General features: G+C 42.3%; 1 protein-coding gene across 2 annotated transcripts in view; it reads right to left on the reverse strand.

Annotated features, from left to right (window-relative positions):
- The window catches only part of psd2 (pleckstrin and Sec7 domain containing 2), a 47223-nt gene extending 29257 nt beyond the window's left edge, over positions 1-17966 (reverse strand). The window contains exons 1-3 of one of the 2 annotated variants that reach the window (XM_079669062.1): positions 17444-17954; positions 5268-5840; positions 3546-4277 (exon numbers count right to left, since the gene is read on the reverse strand). In XM_079669062.1, coding sequence (XP_079525188.1) covers positions 3546-4277; positions 5268-5743 — 1208 coding nt within the window. In that variant the 5' untranslated portion in view covers positions 5744-5840; positions 17444-17954. Of the gene's footprint in view, positions 1-3545; positions 4278-5267; positions 5841-17443 lie in introns of both variants that reach the window. The other variant, XM_079669063.1, reaches the window with a different exon arrangement.
- Positions 17967-18547: the final 581 nt, after the last annotated feature.

Below are 18547 nucleotides of genomic sequence, written 5' to 3' on the forward strand. Positions count from 1 at the left end.
GGGAACAACACGGAGAGGAAGACAGCTGACGATCTTCAGTCATAATTCAATGGGGTATGTAATTTATTTCAGAAACACTTTTTGTTATATTCCATGGAATGCTCTTAACATCCCGATAGCAATGAATATATTAAATGCTTTGACAATAAATACATACAAAAATTAATCTCTGGAAGCCGTAGCGCTGTAAAAAGCACGACCAATCATCTGAGCCGGCCCGGCTAAAATAACTGGATGACCTACCTGCCTGTCAGCCTTCCATCTGTGCACACATTTATCTCGTGCCCTCATTGATCATGTGCGCGTTCGTGTGTGTTGGAGGAGGGGCTCTGTGAGGAAGTCTGAAGGAAGAGGCATATTTTTTCCGGTTGTGTATTTTCAAATTCTAGCGTACTCGAGCTGGTTTCTCCATTCTTACCTACCCTACCTTTAACTATTTTTAGGGTGCAGCTATATGTTTTATTTATTTCAAAGTGGGCCCATATTTGTTTTCCTTCAAATGTGCAGAGGACTCCCCAAGTGCTGTGTTTAATTTATTTTAAAGTAGGCCTGTGTATTCTTTTTAATTCTCCTTATAGGAGTTCTTTGTTTCTTATTAGAGGTCAACAGTTTTATATAATGTAATAAATAGCCTAATAAATGCAAAAAAACTGTAGTTTTGGTCTGATATAACAATAAATACAACTTTATTAGCTATCAAGCTATGAAATATGTTTTGCGGCTCCAGACAAAAAAATGTTTTGGAAAAAGGAGCAAAATGGCTCTTTTGGTCAAAAAGGTTGCAGACCCCTGCTCTAGGTAGTGCTTGAGCACCTGCTCGTTTTGCCCTCTGGACAGCAATGTGCCCTTTAAAGTTCGTTTTTTACAGTTTTTTTTTTTTTTTACAGTGTACTGTATGTGGCTCATGGTAACATCGATCAATTCTGGATTAAAAGCTTCTAATACAGGGGTCGGCAACCCCTGGCACGCGTGCCAGTATTGGCACGCGGCACCGTAACCAGTGGCACACTACGAATAAGTGGAATAAGTGTGCAAAAATATTTAAATTGTATTTTCGGATCCTGATCGAGACCGCCGCCAGAGCGCGTCTCCCCGTTGCCTGCAGAAGGAAGCCATGCACGTAACACAGCCCCGCTCTCTTTAACTCCAAGCGACTTTCTGCCGCTTTCCTCCGTGGTCTAGAGCTGATCGTTTCACCAAGGAGGAATGCACTTCACTAATTGCAGTAGGCCTACCCATAAGGAGCTGTACAAATGCCGCAGTTTTTGCGTGGCTGTGTATTTAGTTGAAAACCCAGTGGCGATCTGCTCATCGAAATAATATGCTACAAAGGGGCGGACTGGCCATCTGTGTGTTGAACTTTCCTGTCGGCTCCCAGACCGTAGTCGAGGAGGGCAGAAGCAACAAGCTTCAGGTTCAATAACCCACTTTAGAGAGAGGCAAGCTCTTCTTGGGAGGCCGTTGCATTTATTTAGCTGTTCTTCTGTTTCACAAAATACATCACAGACCTCTGTTTTTCTGCTTCCTCGTTTCACTTCCAGAAACATACACACGTTCCCTCACTGTCGCTCTACCATCCACACACACATGCACAAGCCACACACCCCTCTCTCTCTCTTAAAGGGACAGCGATCTCATCTCACTCTGCATGACCCTAATACAGGTGTGCTCTGGAGAATCACAGAACGAACGATCGTCCTTATTATTATGTCGTTTAAACCAATTATTTAAATGTGTTTGTTAAATTCGGCATCATGTGAGTTGCAATGACAGGTCCACACACTGCTTCCAGTGAGGCTCCCCCGCCCTCCTGCTGATAGTTCTCGATCGTTGGCACGCTGATAACAAAAAGGTTGCCGACCCCTGTTCTAATATATAAAACAATGCCCCAAATGCGCGTTATAATTTTGTCAGACATCCCCACACGTGCCCCGCGGCACTCCCGTACGTGCCCTGGCTGCAGCCCCTCCCTTTCCTTCTCTCAACGTGAACGCGCAGCGCATACATTGTTACAATAATTTACCAGAAACCAACCTGTTGAATATTATAAACATCTGCATCAGACAGCATATGGTTATTGAAAAAAATATATATGCAATTACGACATACAAGATGTGCCTTTAATAAATCTCACACTACTAAGGCAGCCGGCGGTTCCACCAGGGGCGTCAATCCCGGGGGGAGGGGTGGGGGGGGGGGGGGGGTTCGTCCCCCCCTAGCTTCACATTGGACCCCCCTAAATCATTTAGAATAATACAAATAAATGTTAAAATATTTTTTTTTTTAATAATAAATCAGTAAAATCAGGCAAAAATAAGAATTAAATAACATAACCCTAACCTAACCCTAACCCTAACCCTAAAACGGAAATAAAGTAACTAAAAACCGAAAAGAAACTAAGAAAATCCGCCATTATCCGGCAAATTTTCGCGCACAATTTCGGAGCGCACAATTTTGGTGGCGCCATGACGAATCAGAAGGTGCCCTTTTTTTTTCTCTTGAGCACCTTCCCCTATAAATGTCTGTGCACGCCACTGTGCGTCCCCTCTTTCAGTCTTGATTTGTGTCATGATTTTCTGACCCCCCATACCAGATATACTGTACCTTACCTAGCTAGGATTTGATCATTTGTTAATACAGGAAAACCTTTGTGTATCTTTCTGCTAGCAGTGTGTTCGCTGCTGAAGAATGTAACATCCTATGGGTCTACCTGAAGGTAACTTACAGAAAGATGGCACGTAATCTTTGGTGTTCTAAATGTCCAGTACCACATGTGAATGTGTCTCAGTTTTTAGACACGTAACACCTGCCTGATTTGATGCAAATGTTCTGTTTTTCTACCGTTCAACAACAATTTAATATTTCAAAAAGCACTCTTCATCCAAGGCTGTGTATAAGCCAAGTGTCTTCAATATTAACACTTTGATTATGGTAGAAAAGTTACCATGCCATTTTGAAATATGCAGTTCAATTCTCATTTATGATTAACAGAAAGTGTGTTATTTAACTGTTATGCCAGTTGAAGCTAATCCTAAACCTTAGGGTCTGGGCAATGCATTAGAAATGAAAAAATCACACCCGCCATCCTTAAAAAATCTGTAATCATGATATATGTCTAAAAATGCACGCCAACATTTCAGTTGCAACAAGCTCTAATAGGGGAAATGGCATTTTGCATGTTGTTTGAATTATATTTAAAGCCACTATTTGTTGAGTTTGAAGTTCGATAGCACGAGAAATACCATATAGAAAATAGTACATGGATTAGTGGATACTCTGAGAGACCAGGTTGTGATTTCTGGAAAGAGACATTGGTGTTAAATGTTTTAAATGTATCTTTTTGTCCCTTTGAGCACCACAAGCTGAGTGCCATCTAGCTCCAGTATATCGGAGAGAAGGCAGACATCTCCACGGCTGATATCTCAAACACTCACAAGTGTATGCATTTGTTTTGAACTCTCCCTTTAAGGGTGCTTTAAAATATATATTATACACATAAATAACTTAACATAAGGACTAAAATAACCTTAATCCTGCCTCCTTACCTGACAGAGTTGATCATGGCTCCACATCCTCTCTGGGAGTCAGAGTGGTATCCATTAGGGATGGTCCAGCGTCCGGACTGACTCAGCACAAACTCTGACCTGCTCCCAGGTATGGTGGTCCTCAGGGGGCTCCCTCCCACTCCAGCCCCAGCTCCAGGGAAGGCGTTCTCCCCCTCGCCCGGGGAGTCCAGCCCGGCCTCGGCCCCCTCCTGCTCCTGGACGGTCTCCAGCTCCAGCTCCAGAGGTTCGGGCCCCTGTAACAGCGACCTCTGTTGGATGAGAGGCGTCAGTGGCGCCTCGAAGCTGACGCAGCTGTCCGTCTCGTCCGTGAGCGACAGCACGTCCAGAGAGTCCAGGCTGCTGTAGCAGGTCCCGCCCCTCAGCAGGGCCGACTCCACGATGCGCTCGAAGGTGGAGCTGAAGCCGTCTTTGTTGTCAACCCTCCCCTTCTCCCCCCCCTCCTCTAACTCCTCCTCTTCCTCTTCATCCAGAGCCTCCACCTGCTCGACGATGTGCTCAAACACTGAGCTGAAACTGTCCTGGTTTCCCTCTCCCTGGACCTCCTCCTCCTCCTCCTCCTCCTCCTCCTCCACCTCTGTGTCGGCCTGTTCTACAGTCGTCTCAAAGTTAGAGCTAAAAGTGTCCAAGTGGGTCCCCCCTTCCTCTCCTCCGTCTTCCTCTTCCTCTCCCGCTTCATCGTCTTCTTCATTACCACCTATGCCATTTGCGAATCTGTTGAGAAAAGAAAGAAAGGAAATGGTATTTAGCATATGACTCAAGCATTTCTTTGTTGAGTGGCACACAGGAAGGGTTCTATTCATTCATATTCATAGCTGAAATCATTCTTCATTAAGGAGATGTTCTCACAATGGGAAGATATTTCAGCATGAATGGCCTCGCTGACAATTGAAGCTATGAAAGATTCAAAAGCACTGTCCAATATGCTTCTTTGTGAAAAGCTGGTCTGTCAAACCTCTGCTGTTTCATTTCTTGTATTTAAGAGAAAAGTTCTCTGTGTTTGCATAAGAGTGAAACATCTTCATGTACTAACGTAATAACTGTTCTTTTTGTATTGTATCTGTTTTGTTTGTTGGTTGAATGATATTTGAAAGCAATCTGAATCACTGGGCAAACACATATTGTTTTTCACTTTCATGAATGTAACATTACAAGATTAGAAGCATATGGCCTTGGTCCGCACTTTATAATGGCCCTTTAGTTCCTATGTACTTCTTTCTAACAAAGCACTCACTAATGAATGGACATGTCTACATGTGCCACACTTTGAACTGTTCACTGAGCCTTCCCTCCCTGTGTTGGTTAAAGCTTGCTTTACTGTGTCCTCCAGCTCTTTGCCATTAGACCATCTCTCTCTGTTTGTTTGCTCTCCGCTCATTTCATTGAGGCTTTTTGCCGGTTCATTCTGTAAAATGCTAATGAAGTTTACGATATAACGGAGTTAATCGCTGACAAAAAACGATTTACCATTAAAAGCATAACAAATGTGCACTATATTATGCTAAATCACACATACACAGACTCTCTCCAACCACAAACAAAGTGTTAGAGGATATTAAAGCTTAAAGCTGTGCGTGTTTCTGTTGTGTTTCTTAGCTAATGAGCAGTTCATGTAATTTTCTTTTTGTACGGATTGTCATGTGACCCCTAGAGGTCACAGATTTAGTCACAAGGTTTCTGTAAATGAAGATGAAGTGAACTCACCCCCCAGCTTGTTGAGGGGGGGTCTCCTCCTCCTCTGTAGACGGTTGCATCTCTTCCTTCCCCTCCTCGTCTTCATTCATCTCCTCCTCCTCCTCCTCCTCCTCCTCCTCCTCCTCCTCCTCCTCTTCATGTGTTGCCTCCTCTCTTGTTGAGCTCACCTCCACATTTACATACCCTTCTGCTCTCGTCCCTTCTCTCTCTTCCTCCCCCCCTCCATCTGTTTGTTGATCTACCCTCTCCTCTTTTAACTTACCCTCTGCTACTTCATCCTTTACTTCTTCCCTCCCATGTACATCCCCATGTGTCTCCCCTTCTCCCTCTCTGATCTCTTCTCCTCTCCCCTCCTCTATCTCGTCCTTCTCTGCCACCCTCAGCGTGTCCTGGGTCTCTGTGGGGGGGTCGCTGGTGGCGGTATCGGGCTCCACTGGGCTCTCTGGTGGGGTGGGAGAGGGCAGAGCCTGCCCCTCCTGGGTCATGTTGCTCTTCACTGAGGGGGGGGGGGGGGGGGGGGGGCTGTCCACCCCGGCTAGAGATGAGGACCAGAGCTTTAAATCAGCAACCAGGGAGGATCCTCTGCAAGGAAAAGAAACAGAGGGAGGAAAGGAAATGAGGACAGTGACAATTAGGAGGTAGAGAAGCAACTGAAATACATTGAATTTCAAACAGCTTTTCAAGCAAACTACAATAAGTGCAATAAACCATAAAGCCTCACAACACGAAACCTCAATTGATCTCCCTCATTGAAAGCGGCCCTATTATGCTATTTGGGGTTTTCTCTTGCCTGTTATATGTATATGAACCTGAAAATGAGCATAATAGGGCCCCTTTAAGTGTGTTGTGATTTTCTTAAATGGCCAAGGTGCCGGCCAAACAGGTGCTATCAGCCTACTGTCATTTCATTGTTTTTGTTGGCTGAATAACACGGGGGTCACCTTCCATATAACAACAGCTGCTGTGTATTTGTGTATGTTAGAGGCAGAGAGAGAGAGAAATGCATGTGTCTGGCACACTTTGTCCTCTGCACCACATGATCCAGAAACAGCTCTGAAAGGAGGGCAAGGAAAGGTAGAAAAAGCTGAATGAAGAGAAATGCAGACCGACATGCAGGCAGGCAGAGAGAGAGAGAGATATTAGTTTAATACAGCTCCACTGAATCCTGTCAAAATGATCCCGCCAGCTCATCTGCATGCGCTGTCTATGTGGAGATTTCCCAGCTGAATAACTAACTATCTGTTTCCATCCCTGCTGTGACTGTGCTTTGTGAAAATGCATAATAGTAACTTTGAGATTTAAAAATGTATTCTCATAGTCTACTGTTACTCTGAGCAGCAGGTCTGTCCTCACCAAGGCTCAAGGGCAAATGCTAATGAGCAGCTCTTAATTAGGGTTCTGCAGAGAGCGGGACATGTTTGAATTAAGGCAGGCTGATATATTATTATTGAATGAATATTTCGATTCTTTTTCTGGAGTTCTACAAAAATGGTATTAATCCTTTTTTTAAAGTACTATCTGATGAATTGTGTGAAGAACGAGATTAGTGCTGGAATGATTAGCTTATGAATCAACTGAAAAAATATTCATAGCTTGATAAGTATTAGTCATCATTTGAATCAAGATCTTCAAGGTCAGGAATAACTTTGTATCTGGATAAACAGTCCTGATGTTCTGAGCAAACTTGATCTGCTGATAATATGAAAACAATGAGAATATTTTGCCAAATTTGAAATAGCAATTGGAAAGTTTCTTATTTGGTTTGACCTACATTTGTCGATTTACATGAGATCATGCTTCAAATATAATCATTCAAACAAAGACGATTATTTTCTAAATCAATAAATTACAAACAATCTTTGGGAATAGAAGAAATGTGAGGTCTTGCGATACATGTCTCATTTTTCCCAACTGACTTCTATGTGATTTGATGGTACAATGTAAGAGTCAGGATGCAATGTTTCCCTTAGAGAAAGAAAACATCACAGTCATTCTGCAATAATCCAACATTATGGTACATAAAGTGTATATTGGCCTGCACAATCACATCATATAACAAATAGCTATATTGGCTAGACTAGTACAATATATCAATTGCAGAAAGAGCAATATTTGATATGATAAATACAGGGTAACATCATTTTGACTGAAGTATTATGGTGCTGCAGAGAAGTCCAGTATTCCACAGACTTATATAACATCCTTGTTTGGTACAGATCATCCAGAAAATCCCACCCTGAAGTTAACATTTTTTAAACATGTTTTGGATTTACATGCCCGATATAAGGTTAAAGGTCCCATGTCATGGCCATTTCTACTGATCATAATTCCATTGTTGACGTCTACTAGAATAGATTTACAGTACATTGTTCAATTTTCCAAACTCACATTGGTTTCTCATACAGCATCTCTTTATAGTATGTGTATTCACTCACTGTCCTAAACGGCTTGTTGGAGCTCCTGCTCCCCGCCCCCCCCCCTTGGCTTGTCTGCGAGCTGCTGCGAGGAGCGGACAGGTTTCCGGGTCGGCGATACAGCGAGAACAAGCAAAACTCATCCTGAGCACACACAAACACTCACAGCCGAAGTAAAAACAATAAGTGTGGCTTGATGCTGAGTAAGAAAGAGGTTTACAATGCTGTGAGAATGGGTCTGCGGAGAGCATTTCTCCGCGATCCCAACTCGTCTATTACCAACGTTCAGGGAGCTCTATGCAAGTCAATGGGGACTCCCTTTTAGTTAGCCAAGGGATCCTGGTGTGTGAGGTGCTCCGCGGATTGGTCCATTTGGGCCAATCCGGTCATTTGTTGTTGATTTGGGTGTTCACACGTCACAGAACCGAGGAAGTAAACAATGGAAAAAGAAAAATCTCCAACGAGGCGTTCTGGGGCAGCATAGACAGGTCTTTTCTGTGTTAGAGTTTTACTCGCTACAGGGTGTACTTTGAGGGTTTTTGACTCTGCAGACCGTTTACATGCAGAAAAACCTTCATAACACACAAGGGCACGGGTAATAACCGGAAAAGCATGACATGGGACCTTTAAGGTTAAACTTAAGAGATGTACTGCATACATGTTGCACTATGACATCAAATACGTGAAAAATACCCAGCATGTGCATTTCCGATTTAAAAAAAAAAAATGATGTGTTTTATACCTTAATTGCATTGTTGAGGAAGCTGACATTTTTCATTCATTAACTACTACACCGTATGATATGAAAATAAACCTTTGAATCTTTGAATTTACAACAACAACAGTGGTTGTTAACAAGTGACTTAATGACACTAGTAAACGCCATTAGCTGCCTTTAGCTAGGGACGTAATTGGTTTATAGCCTCAACTTAGATTTGTACTTCTGCCGATTGTATTTACGCTTCAAGGATCATAAAAGTGATGTAAATATGTAGCGGTTATCTTACTGAACAAATTGTGATAAGTATCAACAACTTCCGTTGCTTTTAGTCCAAAAATACATCATCACGGCACCACTCTCTATCACGAATCATATCCCAATTCACACAAAAGTCCAAAATGTCACAAGTTGTTTTCCTTCCAATTCATTTAGCCATATTACACTCATTTTGATATGGCGTTTGTCTCATGCTGTAATGCATTCAGCAAAAAGGGGTGAGGCACATTTTGGGAATCTCAGTCCTGCATTGCTGGAGTGGATGTGTGGATGGGATATGGTTGCAGAGTGCGGCCTGATACAGAAAGTCCTCAGCCTCATTTGATCCTGTTTTGCTAAATTATCCCTAGCAGGGGACTCACAGCGACACTGCAGTACAATATTTCCTTGGAATCAAAGCTTTGCTGATGTCATGCAGATACACGTAAGGACCTAGTAAGACTACATTGATCATACTGAATCCTAATGAACCCTAACAGTTTGGGCATTCCTACTTAGTTATGACCAAACTGTGCATACAACCATGAAAGAGATGAGAGACTTGTGACTGTGATTTTAGTCAAATGTGCATCTAGGATGTTGCAAGTGCTCTGGCTCCGCCCCTGAGCATGAGGACAACACAGGAGTATACTAAATGTTTCATCACAGCTCCAGAAAGATGATGCAAATGACGTAGAACCAAGAATGTCAGGCAAATTGCATCCTCATTTCAAGTGTGTCTCCTCATTACAGTAGACCTTGCCTTTTGTTAGAACTGAATGTTGGCACCCCTAATGTAATTGAGCTCTCAGTCTCAATCCCCTTTGGCTAATGTTTTTTGTTGTATCCCTAGAAGCCAAATTAGCCAACATATGGTTTGGCTTTACGTCAGCCTCCTTGTCACATTGCAGCTCAATTAGTACAAACGGTGTTTTGTCACTATGAGATGAGTCAAAAAGTGTTCGAATAATGGTGCAACAACAGCAAATATGCAGGGGTGTCTTTGCTAATCCTTGTCACTCCCTACTTTTATAAACATGATGATCTCAAAGGACAATCTGAGTTTCTCCCCCCTGCCTGAAAAGCCTCCCTTGGACTCCTTTGTTTACTTCTGTAACATAATTACATCACTATGTAACACTTATATTGGCTAGCACTCCAAAAACAGTGGTAGTCTATGGGGCGGGACTCGCTAAGCGGTTGAACAATCACAACAGAGCTAGCAGGAGAACCAATCAGAGCAGACTGGCCTCTGGTTTCAGACAGAGGGTGAAAAGAGGTGCTGCAGCACAGGCAGAATGAGACAAATAAAGCATGGAGACATGTCCCAGTAGAGACACTACTAATATGATCCTGAAAATGAGCATACTGTGTCCTCTTTAAGTCATTAAAATGAGTTGCCCATTTACCAGCTGTGATGAACACATGAATGCATCAACAATTATATAATACAGTGGTTTTATTTATATGATAACCTTTTACACACTATCTTTACATTTTGATGTCAATATGTGTTACGAATGGGTGAAGCAGGTAGGACTCAAATGAAGAATTTAACGAAAAGCGAGCTTTATTAAATAATAAAAGCTGTGGCAAAAAAGGCAGTATCCAAAATATCCAAAACAAACGAGCAGCACAAGGAACACAGACCGTGGAATAACATGGAGGGGAAACACAGAGACAGGAAACCAGAGACAGAACCAGACATGACAAAAACACAACACAGACGGATCGTAACAATATGTGTGTCCTTTTATCTTGAATGCAATACTTCTACTTGTAACACAGTATTTCTACAATTGAGTATTGGTAAATGTCTAAGTACTTCTTCTACCGCTGCCTTTTAGTCACCAGGCAGTTTAAATATGACTCATATAAATCAGCAGGAACATCAATCGCATGCCACCTCACAGTCTGGATAGCAAATGATATATTAACCATATGACTCACCACTCAGCTCAAAAACTAGCACTAATTCTCAAATATTTTCATGACTAATTCATTCATGGATAAGTGGGTGCTTATCAGTGATTAGTATGAGCTCAGATTATCCTAAACTCAGGTAGTGAATATTTGGAAATGTTCCATCCGAGTGTATTGGAGCTCATATTCGTGCACATGTTCTGGGCATATGCAAAGAAGCACAATTTGCATCCATTTATGTGATTACTAAAAGATGCATTTGCACACACACACACACACACACACACACACACACACACACACACACACACACACACACACACACACACACACACACACACACACAAAACAGTGACACACAAAACAGTGACACATCTCCATAAATGGAAACAGTTATGAAACCAGACACGCAAAGTGGGAATTCTCTCACCCTGTCTCTCTCTCTCTGTGTCTCTATGTGCTGTTTTTCTCCCACTCTCTCCTCTTCATCTGTTCTACATTACGTTTTCTGCTGTCTCACAGTCTCATTCCGCTCTCTCTTTTTCTGTCTCAGCCTCTCATTTCGCAGTAATTGAGGTAAATGGGTCTTAGCCAGCAGAAGGAAAAAAAGACTGTGGAAGTGACTCCCAGAAAATGTGCTCAGACACCCAGCATAGATTGAGAAAAACAGCGAATGATAAAGAAAGGATGTGGGGGGGGGGGGGCTCTTGGACTATGTGTCAGTCTTTGTGTCTCTATGTGTACAATGGAAGAGACTTATTGCATTCCATTTCTGTCAGCAGAACACTGGGGCCCTTAAACCTTATCAATTTCCTTTAATTGCGATCGGACCATCCGTCAATCATGTGCACAACACACAGACACACATCTGACACACATGTCCATCCAGGCTTATAAGCCGCCAATCCAGTGAGGATGATGTTGGATAAAAGGCCAAGTCGCCATTAAATAGCTCTTCTCTGCCTCCTGTGCCTTTTATATAACTCTCTATCTCTCGGCCTGTCTCACTCAGACAAGCGCACACACTCTCTGACACACACAAACACCTCAAAAAGCGTGCACATAGATACACATTATAATTGATTGATCCTGAGACACGGAGCTGCAGTCCACTGGGACCCTCTGGCGATAAGCCTGACTGGTCTGTATGGGCAGAGAGAAACCAAAGAAACAATATTGAGATAATCAGAATAGAGGCTTTTAAAATAAAGAAACACTTCTGAGAGGGAGCAGGTCCTCTAAAAACTAAATCCAGCTGCTGCATTGCATCATAACGTTCCAAATGATACATCTTCAAAAGTGTGGCTTGTCCCCTTTGCATCCAAGCTGGTTCAAATCCAGCGTTTGGTCCCTTTACACGTGTCAGATAAGCCCCCAGGAAATGCACTGGGCAATAAAGCACATTTCCGCAGTGGACAAACTGTGATCATCAGGATTATTTGGCTCAAAAATACTTTTTACATTACATTATCTGTAAATTTGTAAATTGACGTATACATTTTATTGAGATATATCGACATTTTGATGGTCCTGATTTAAATCATTAGGTGGTTAAGGTTGTATAATGCCCTAAAAGCTCAATCGAGAGTTATTTTCGCTCCATTCATTCGACTGAGCCGAGAGCAGGATTGGATTGGATGTTGTTTCCAGTTCTCTTTATTCATCATGGTGTCATCCTCTCTATCTCCAACCTCCAACCTTCAAATCTATGTAATGCAACAAAGGCTAAACCCAGTTTCATATAATTTCTGCGATTGGCTGAGTCATTTGCTGATTGTTCTTTTGGTGCAAATACTTAATAACAGATTTGTGCCTGGTAACCCAGTACAAAGACAGTGTCTCTCCACACACAAACTTTAGTTGGGCAGACATAATGTTTATAATACCATAACGGCGGTATAAGTATATTTTGCTCCCCAATTTAGCCTTAATTTTGTATGTTCAAAAGCTCTTTCATCATCGCTCATACCAGTTAAATACAGAAACATTTAATAACTGAAAACTTTTGCGACTTTAAAAGTATCGAGTATGCTGGAGCGACACTATGGCGGGATGTGGAGCAGTGGAGAAGATTACCCAGGCTTCCCTGAGAGTTTAACAGAAGCACAGAGCAATAGGGAAGAATGTTGCTGGTTTGCTGAAACAACATGATATGATTTGCAATATTGCTATTCAAAGTGATTCAATTACATTCTCAACATCATATTATAGACTTGTCTTCTGTGTAAAAATCCCTTATCACCTTAATCTACCTCTCTATCTATCTATCTATCTATCTCTCTATCTGTCTATCTATTACCTATCTATCTATCTATCCGTCTGTCTGTCTGTCTGTCTGTCTGTCTGTCTGTCTGTCTGTCTGTCTGTCTGCCTGCCTGCCTGCCTGCCTGCCTGCCTGCCTGCCTGCCTGCCTGCCTGCCTGCCTGCCTGCCTGCCTGCCTGCCTGCCTGCCTGCCTGCCTGCCTGCCTGCCTGCCTGCCTACCTACCTACCTACATATCTGTCTATCTATCTATCTATCTGTCTATCTATCTGTCTATCTTTCTATCCATCTACCTACCTACTATCTACCTATCTATCTATCTATCTACCTGTATATCTGTCTGTCTATGCATCTATCTATCTATCTATCTATCTATCTATCTACCAATCTAACTGTATATCTGTCTGTCTATCTATCTATCTACCTACCTACTATCTATCTATCTATCTATCTATCTATCTATCTATCTATCTATCTATCTATCTATCTATCTATCTATCTACCTATCTACCTGTATATCTGTCTGTCTATCCATATATCTATCTATCTACCTAACAATCTACCTGTATATCTGTCTGTCTGTCTACCTACCTACCTACCTACCTACCTACCTACCTACCTACCTACCTACCTACCTACCTACCTACCTACCTACCTACCTACCTACCTACCTACCTACCTACCTACCTACCTATCTATCTATCTATCCATCCATCCATCTACCGCATTGTTTAGCATGATTGAAAGCAGACTCTGCCTGCAGACACTCATGTTGGGCATCCCTACACCACCTTTTAGTGAGTTAAAGTGGCGGAGGATGCAGCCAATTGACCACTTTTAACCTGTCTGACCTCATTATGTTTGTAGAGCTGCCCGCATTCAATTAACGAAAAAACATTTGTGCTGTTCATTTGTTTGTGCTGCGTGCCACTTTGAGGGTTTCTTACTGAAAAGCACCGTCACAGTGTAGACAAGTGGCATGAAGGACACATTGCTGATGCTTCACCACAGCTGTGGCATTGAGTTCATTACCTCCTCTTCTCAAATGTAAATAATCTGACAAATGAAATGCTTTCAATCCCAGCCAAATATATCATTATAGACACCTTAACCAGCAAGAACAGCCCTCTAAGTAGTTTTCATAAAGAGCTAATTAGCAATCCAAATGAATTTATGAAGCTATCAGCTGGATGCTAATCAGATCTGAATACTAAGGACTTCCCTCCTCCTCTATTCTTCTGTCTATCAGAAAGAAAGACAACTGCAGTCACTACTATAAATGACCTACTGACCCTGTTTATAATATCCAGCCTGGATGAAGCACTGGCAATGCAGCCAACACACACACACACACACACACACACACACACACACACACACACACGCTGCAGCAGGGGATAGAGTCACCTTTCAAAAATGCTGTTGTGTTACAAGCGCAGATGCAGGCGGAGGGGATCGAAAAATAATTTCCCGGTCATTAGCCTGGGACAGGAAAGCTGAATAATGTGGATTTGGAAGAAGTCCAGGGTGTTTTCCTAGCCTGCTCCCCTACACGTCACATGACCACAGAGCCTGCAAGTAGCCGCCACCATCAGCCTACTGGAGCGTAACATCCAGCCAGCTCCCAAATCACCCCAATATGTCACTTCTATGCAGTCAAGGTCAACCCTTCACTCGCATTGTGTCACTCTAAACGCTTACATCTAAATACATGCTCACAGTAATGTGGTGATTTCTCTTGTTTTTCCATGGGCATATCCATTTGGTCATGCAAATTCACTTTTTCCTACACACACACACACACACACACACACACACACATACACACACACACACACACACACACACACACATACACACACACACACACACACACACACACACACACACACAAGCATGCACATCATTCAATCCCTGGGATCTGAATGATTTGCAAAACTCCATGTTTTTATTTCTTCAGTGTTAATATAAATGAAGCATTACTCAGTTTTTGTGTATTCCAAATATTATATTTAATTATTATATATACTGTGTAAATATGTATATGATATATTTATCTAATCTACACATTTAATGATTTCAAGGAATATTTTCTTTTTAACTGCACTTTTAAGTTTTGTCATACTGTTGTAAATAAAAAAGAAAATAAAGTCATCTTACAGAGATAATACACAGAGAATGACAATTAGAGAGAGATCAAGGAGGAGGCGGGATAAATAACTTGTCTGCTGCTGCTGCTGCTGCTGCTGTCTGGATGTCTGACACCTTGAGTTCGAGATGATTACATTGGAGAGAGCTGCACTTTGCCTTGGAGAGCCCACACTTGTATCAGGGGGGATGAATTACAATGGATCTAGACTAGACATGCAAATGTCTATTATTAAGATACTAGTGACTTTGCTTGAAAAATAAGCTGCTATTAAACACCTGTTTAAAAGAAGCCACCCACATCTTGAGTCACAGATATTATAAGTCTAAGATGCTCTGTCTTAAAGTGTGAACAAATTGCTTTTTCTATAATATTTTAGGAATACTTAGATGTTATGGTTCTTTATGGTATAGGCCATTTATGATCTGATCTTTCGTCAGTATTTAATTCATATGGGGGTTTCAACTATACCCTTAACAAGGCAATAGGACACCCGTAGAAATGTAAAATATATAATGAGTATACTATATGTGCCCAGTGCTTTTTCCATATAACTTAAAAATACATAAACCATCAGCAGACAGACAAGGCTTATTTTGTGTGTGGGTGTGTGTGTGTGTGTGTGTGTGTGTGTGTGTGTGTGTGTGTGTGTGTGTGTGTGTGTGTGTGTGTGTGTGTGTGTGTGTGTGTGTGTGTGTGTGTGTGTGTGTGTGTGTGTGTGTGTGTGTGTGTGTGTGTGTGTGTGTGTGTGTGTGTGTGTGTAGGCCTGTCGCGATAATCGATAAATTGACTTATCGTACGATAAATAAAAATGGACTCGATAACTTTTCTGAGCTCGATAAATTGCCGTTTACATAAAGATGTGACCAGCATTTTAGCCTGGAGCGCTGTGGCTGTCAGGCGCGCTATGAGGGGCGGGGCTGACACACAGCCAGGTCAGGACACTCCGCGTGCACGTGCAGCAGCCAAATTAATAATATAGCGACAAGCGGGAGACAATGTGTGACTTACTCGCGGGGAATTTAAAGTGAAATGGAATTGGTTACAAAACCTAACGACACATCTCGATTCTCCGGTGTGGCAGTATTTTGGATTCAAACCAAATCAACAAGGCGAACCTACGGACTTGAATGAGCCGGGCGGTGTGTCGCATTGGTTTAAAAAAGGTAGCGACAAAAGCAGGCAATACCACGCATTTTAAACTACCTAAAACACAACCACCCCATTCCGTTTTTCCATCTGGGAGCAAACACGGCAGCTGGAGATGGAGAGCCCCCGCCCGACAATGCAAACATGTTGGTGTTCCTTGCTCGAAAACTTAGAAAAACAGATTTGGATATGGCCTGTTGAGGCATCTGGGTCTTTGACAGTGGACTGTACACTTGACTGTTGTTTTAAGGAGGTTTTTTTTGCTTGTGAGATAATGTGTGCTCATATTTATTTATTTATTTATATATATATATATATATATATATATATGAGAGAGAGAGAGCTCTGTTTTCCAGCCTGACTCTATTGAATTTATTGTTTTGGTTGTGTGATTTAATTAATTTATTATAATTTAATTAATTTGTTTTATTTATTAATTTATATATTTTAATATTATTTCACATTTCATTTGCAATGTTGAATGTTCAATAAAAAGTTATGTTTGAAAGGATGTACTTGAATTATTATATATTATCATTATGTCTAAAATGGTCTTAAAACGGTGCCGACAATATTATCGTTTATCGCAATAATTTCCAGAAAAAATGTATCGTCCAACACAATTAATTATCGTGACAGGCCTATGTGTGTGTATGTGTGTGTGTTTGTGTGTGTGTGTGTGTGTGTGTGCGTGTGCGCGTGCGTGTGCGTGTGCGCGTGCGTGTGTGTGTGTGTGTGAGAGAGAGAGAGAGAGAGACAGAGAGAGAGAGTGAGTAAGAGAGAGAGAGAGCCCAGCGCGAGACAGCCATGTTCTCCCAGCCTCCTCGAGCCAGTAACCATGACAACAGGATGACTGGGAGACACGGTTCAAGCTCAATTGAGGCCGGTGCCTTTCTTTTCCTCTAAAATAAACCTTGGTCCAGTTTCAAGACCGACTTGTCCTCCTAAAGCGGAAAGGAAACGCTTTTCTCTTTCTCTTCTCGGGGGGTGCCGAGAGAGGGAGAGAGAAACACACACACCTCCATACAATCCCACGGCCCGCACGGTGCATGTATTTCAGCCTGTATTAGCCCCACAAACACAGCTGTCCTGCAGCCTGTGCATTTTGGGTCGCAAGAAACCAGGACACGAAACCTCAAAGCAGCATCCATGAGAAATGCTCTTTTCACTCGTAAACTGAAATACATGAGCTGCATGGCTTCGTTATCGTTATAATTGCCGATCAAATACACATTTCTTTAAGCGCAAACACATTCCTACTAGCTTAAAAATGAAAACAGTTTAAACACCAATGTGTCGTTTCTCCACTCACCAGTAAAACGCGTTCAGTCTGCGGCTGGAAAGCAGTTTGACGGTGTTCCCCTCTCTGTATCCACACCGGGGACTAACACTGACAGACGGGCTTTCTTTTCTCTCCACGCTGAGCGTCCTTCCCACAGCTGCCCCCCCCCCCCCCCCCTCTCACCGGTATGCGCGTGCGACTGTTGTTCACGGCTGCTGTCGCCGCCGATGCTCGCTGTGTTTGTCTCGCGCCTCTTTGCAAGGCTCGCGCGGCAGGTCCAGGCGGCGGAGAGCGGTTACTGAATGTTTTGATGAATGGACGGATGCACGGAGGCGTCCTCCCCTTCTCCTCCTCTTTGTGGAGCCTCTCTGTATTTCAATGGTAGCAAAGACATTGTAATTCCGTTCCTCGGACCGCTCGAGAGCACATCACTCACCTCGCGCTGTGTTAACGGGACGTGTCTCCAGGGCCTGTTGATATCAAACACTGTACCCTGTAGTGAAGATTAGCACTGACAGTTGTGTTGACACAAGTCCTTCCTTTCTGACCTCTGGTGATATAACTACCCAGACCTAGACTGCATTATAAAAACATTAAAATGGGTTAGGCTTTAACTTTATGGATGCAAATGATGTCAAGGTGTTCCCAAACTTACTGAGGTCCTGGGATGCCTAAAGAAGGTATTGAGGAGGTCCTCAACAGAATGGGTTATAATATGACTTTGCATTTAGTTATTTACCCAGACACTAACATTGGGAACACATTTTATTGGCATAAAGGTTTGGGAATTGACCAGAAAAACGTATCATGCTGATGATTTACAGACAGTCAAATAGTCCTGTCCAAGGTCTAAAGTCCTGAAGCTGTCATATCGAGGAAGTGCATTGGACATGCTGAAGTTTGGTTAAGACAGGAATTTGATGTGTGCAGGGAAAACATGACCCAATGAACAGTCAATAGCCTGCTTTTATATAAATTAGAAATGCTATACACACAATACAGCACATATCTTAAAAAGTAATTTTGCCCAATCAAATGCGTTCAAATTCAAGAAGTCACTGTAACTGAGACTGTCACTTAAAGTTTAGTAAGTGCTTACATTAAGTAAGCAAAGTTTTATTCAAATTTCCCAAT

This window comes from Notothenia rossii (genome assembly GCF_949606895.1).
Source record: "Notothenia rossii genome assembly, chromosome: 3".
NCBI classification, from domain to species: Eukaryota; Metazoa; Chordata; class Actinopteri; order Perciformes; family Nototheniidae; genus Notothenia; species Notothenia rossii.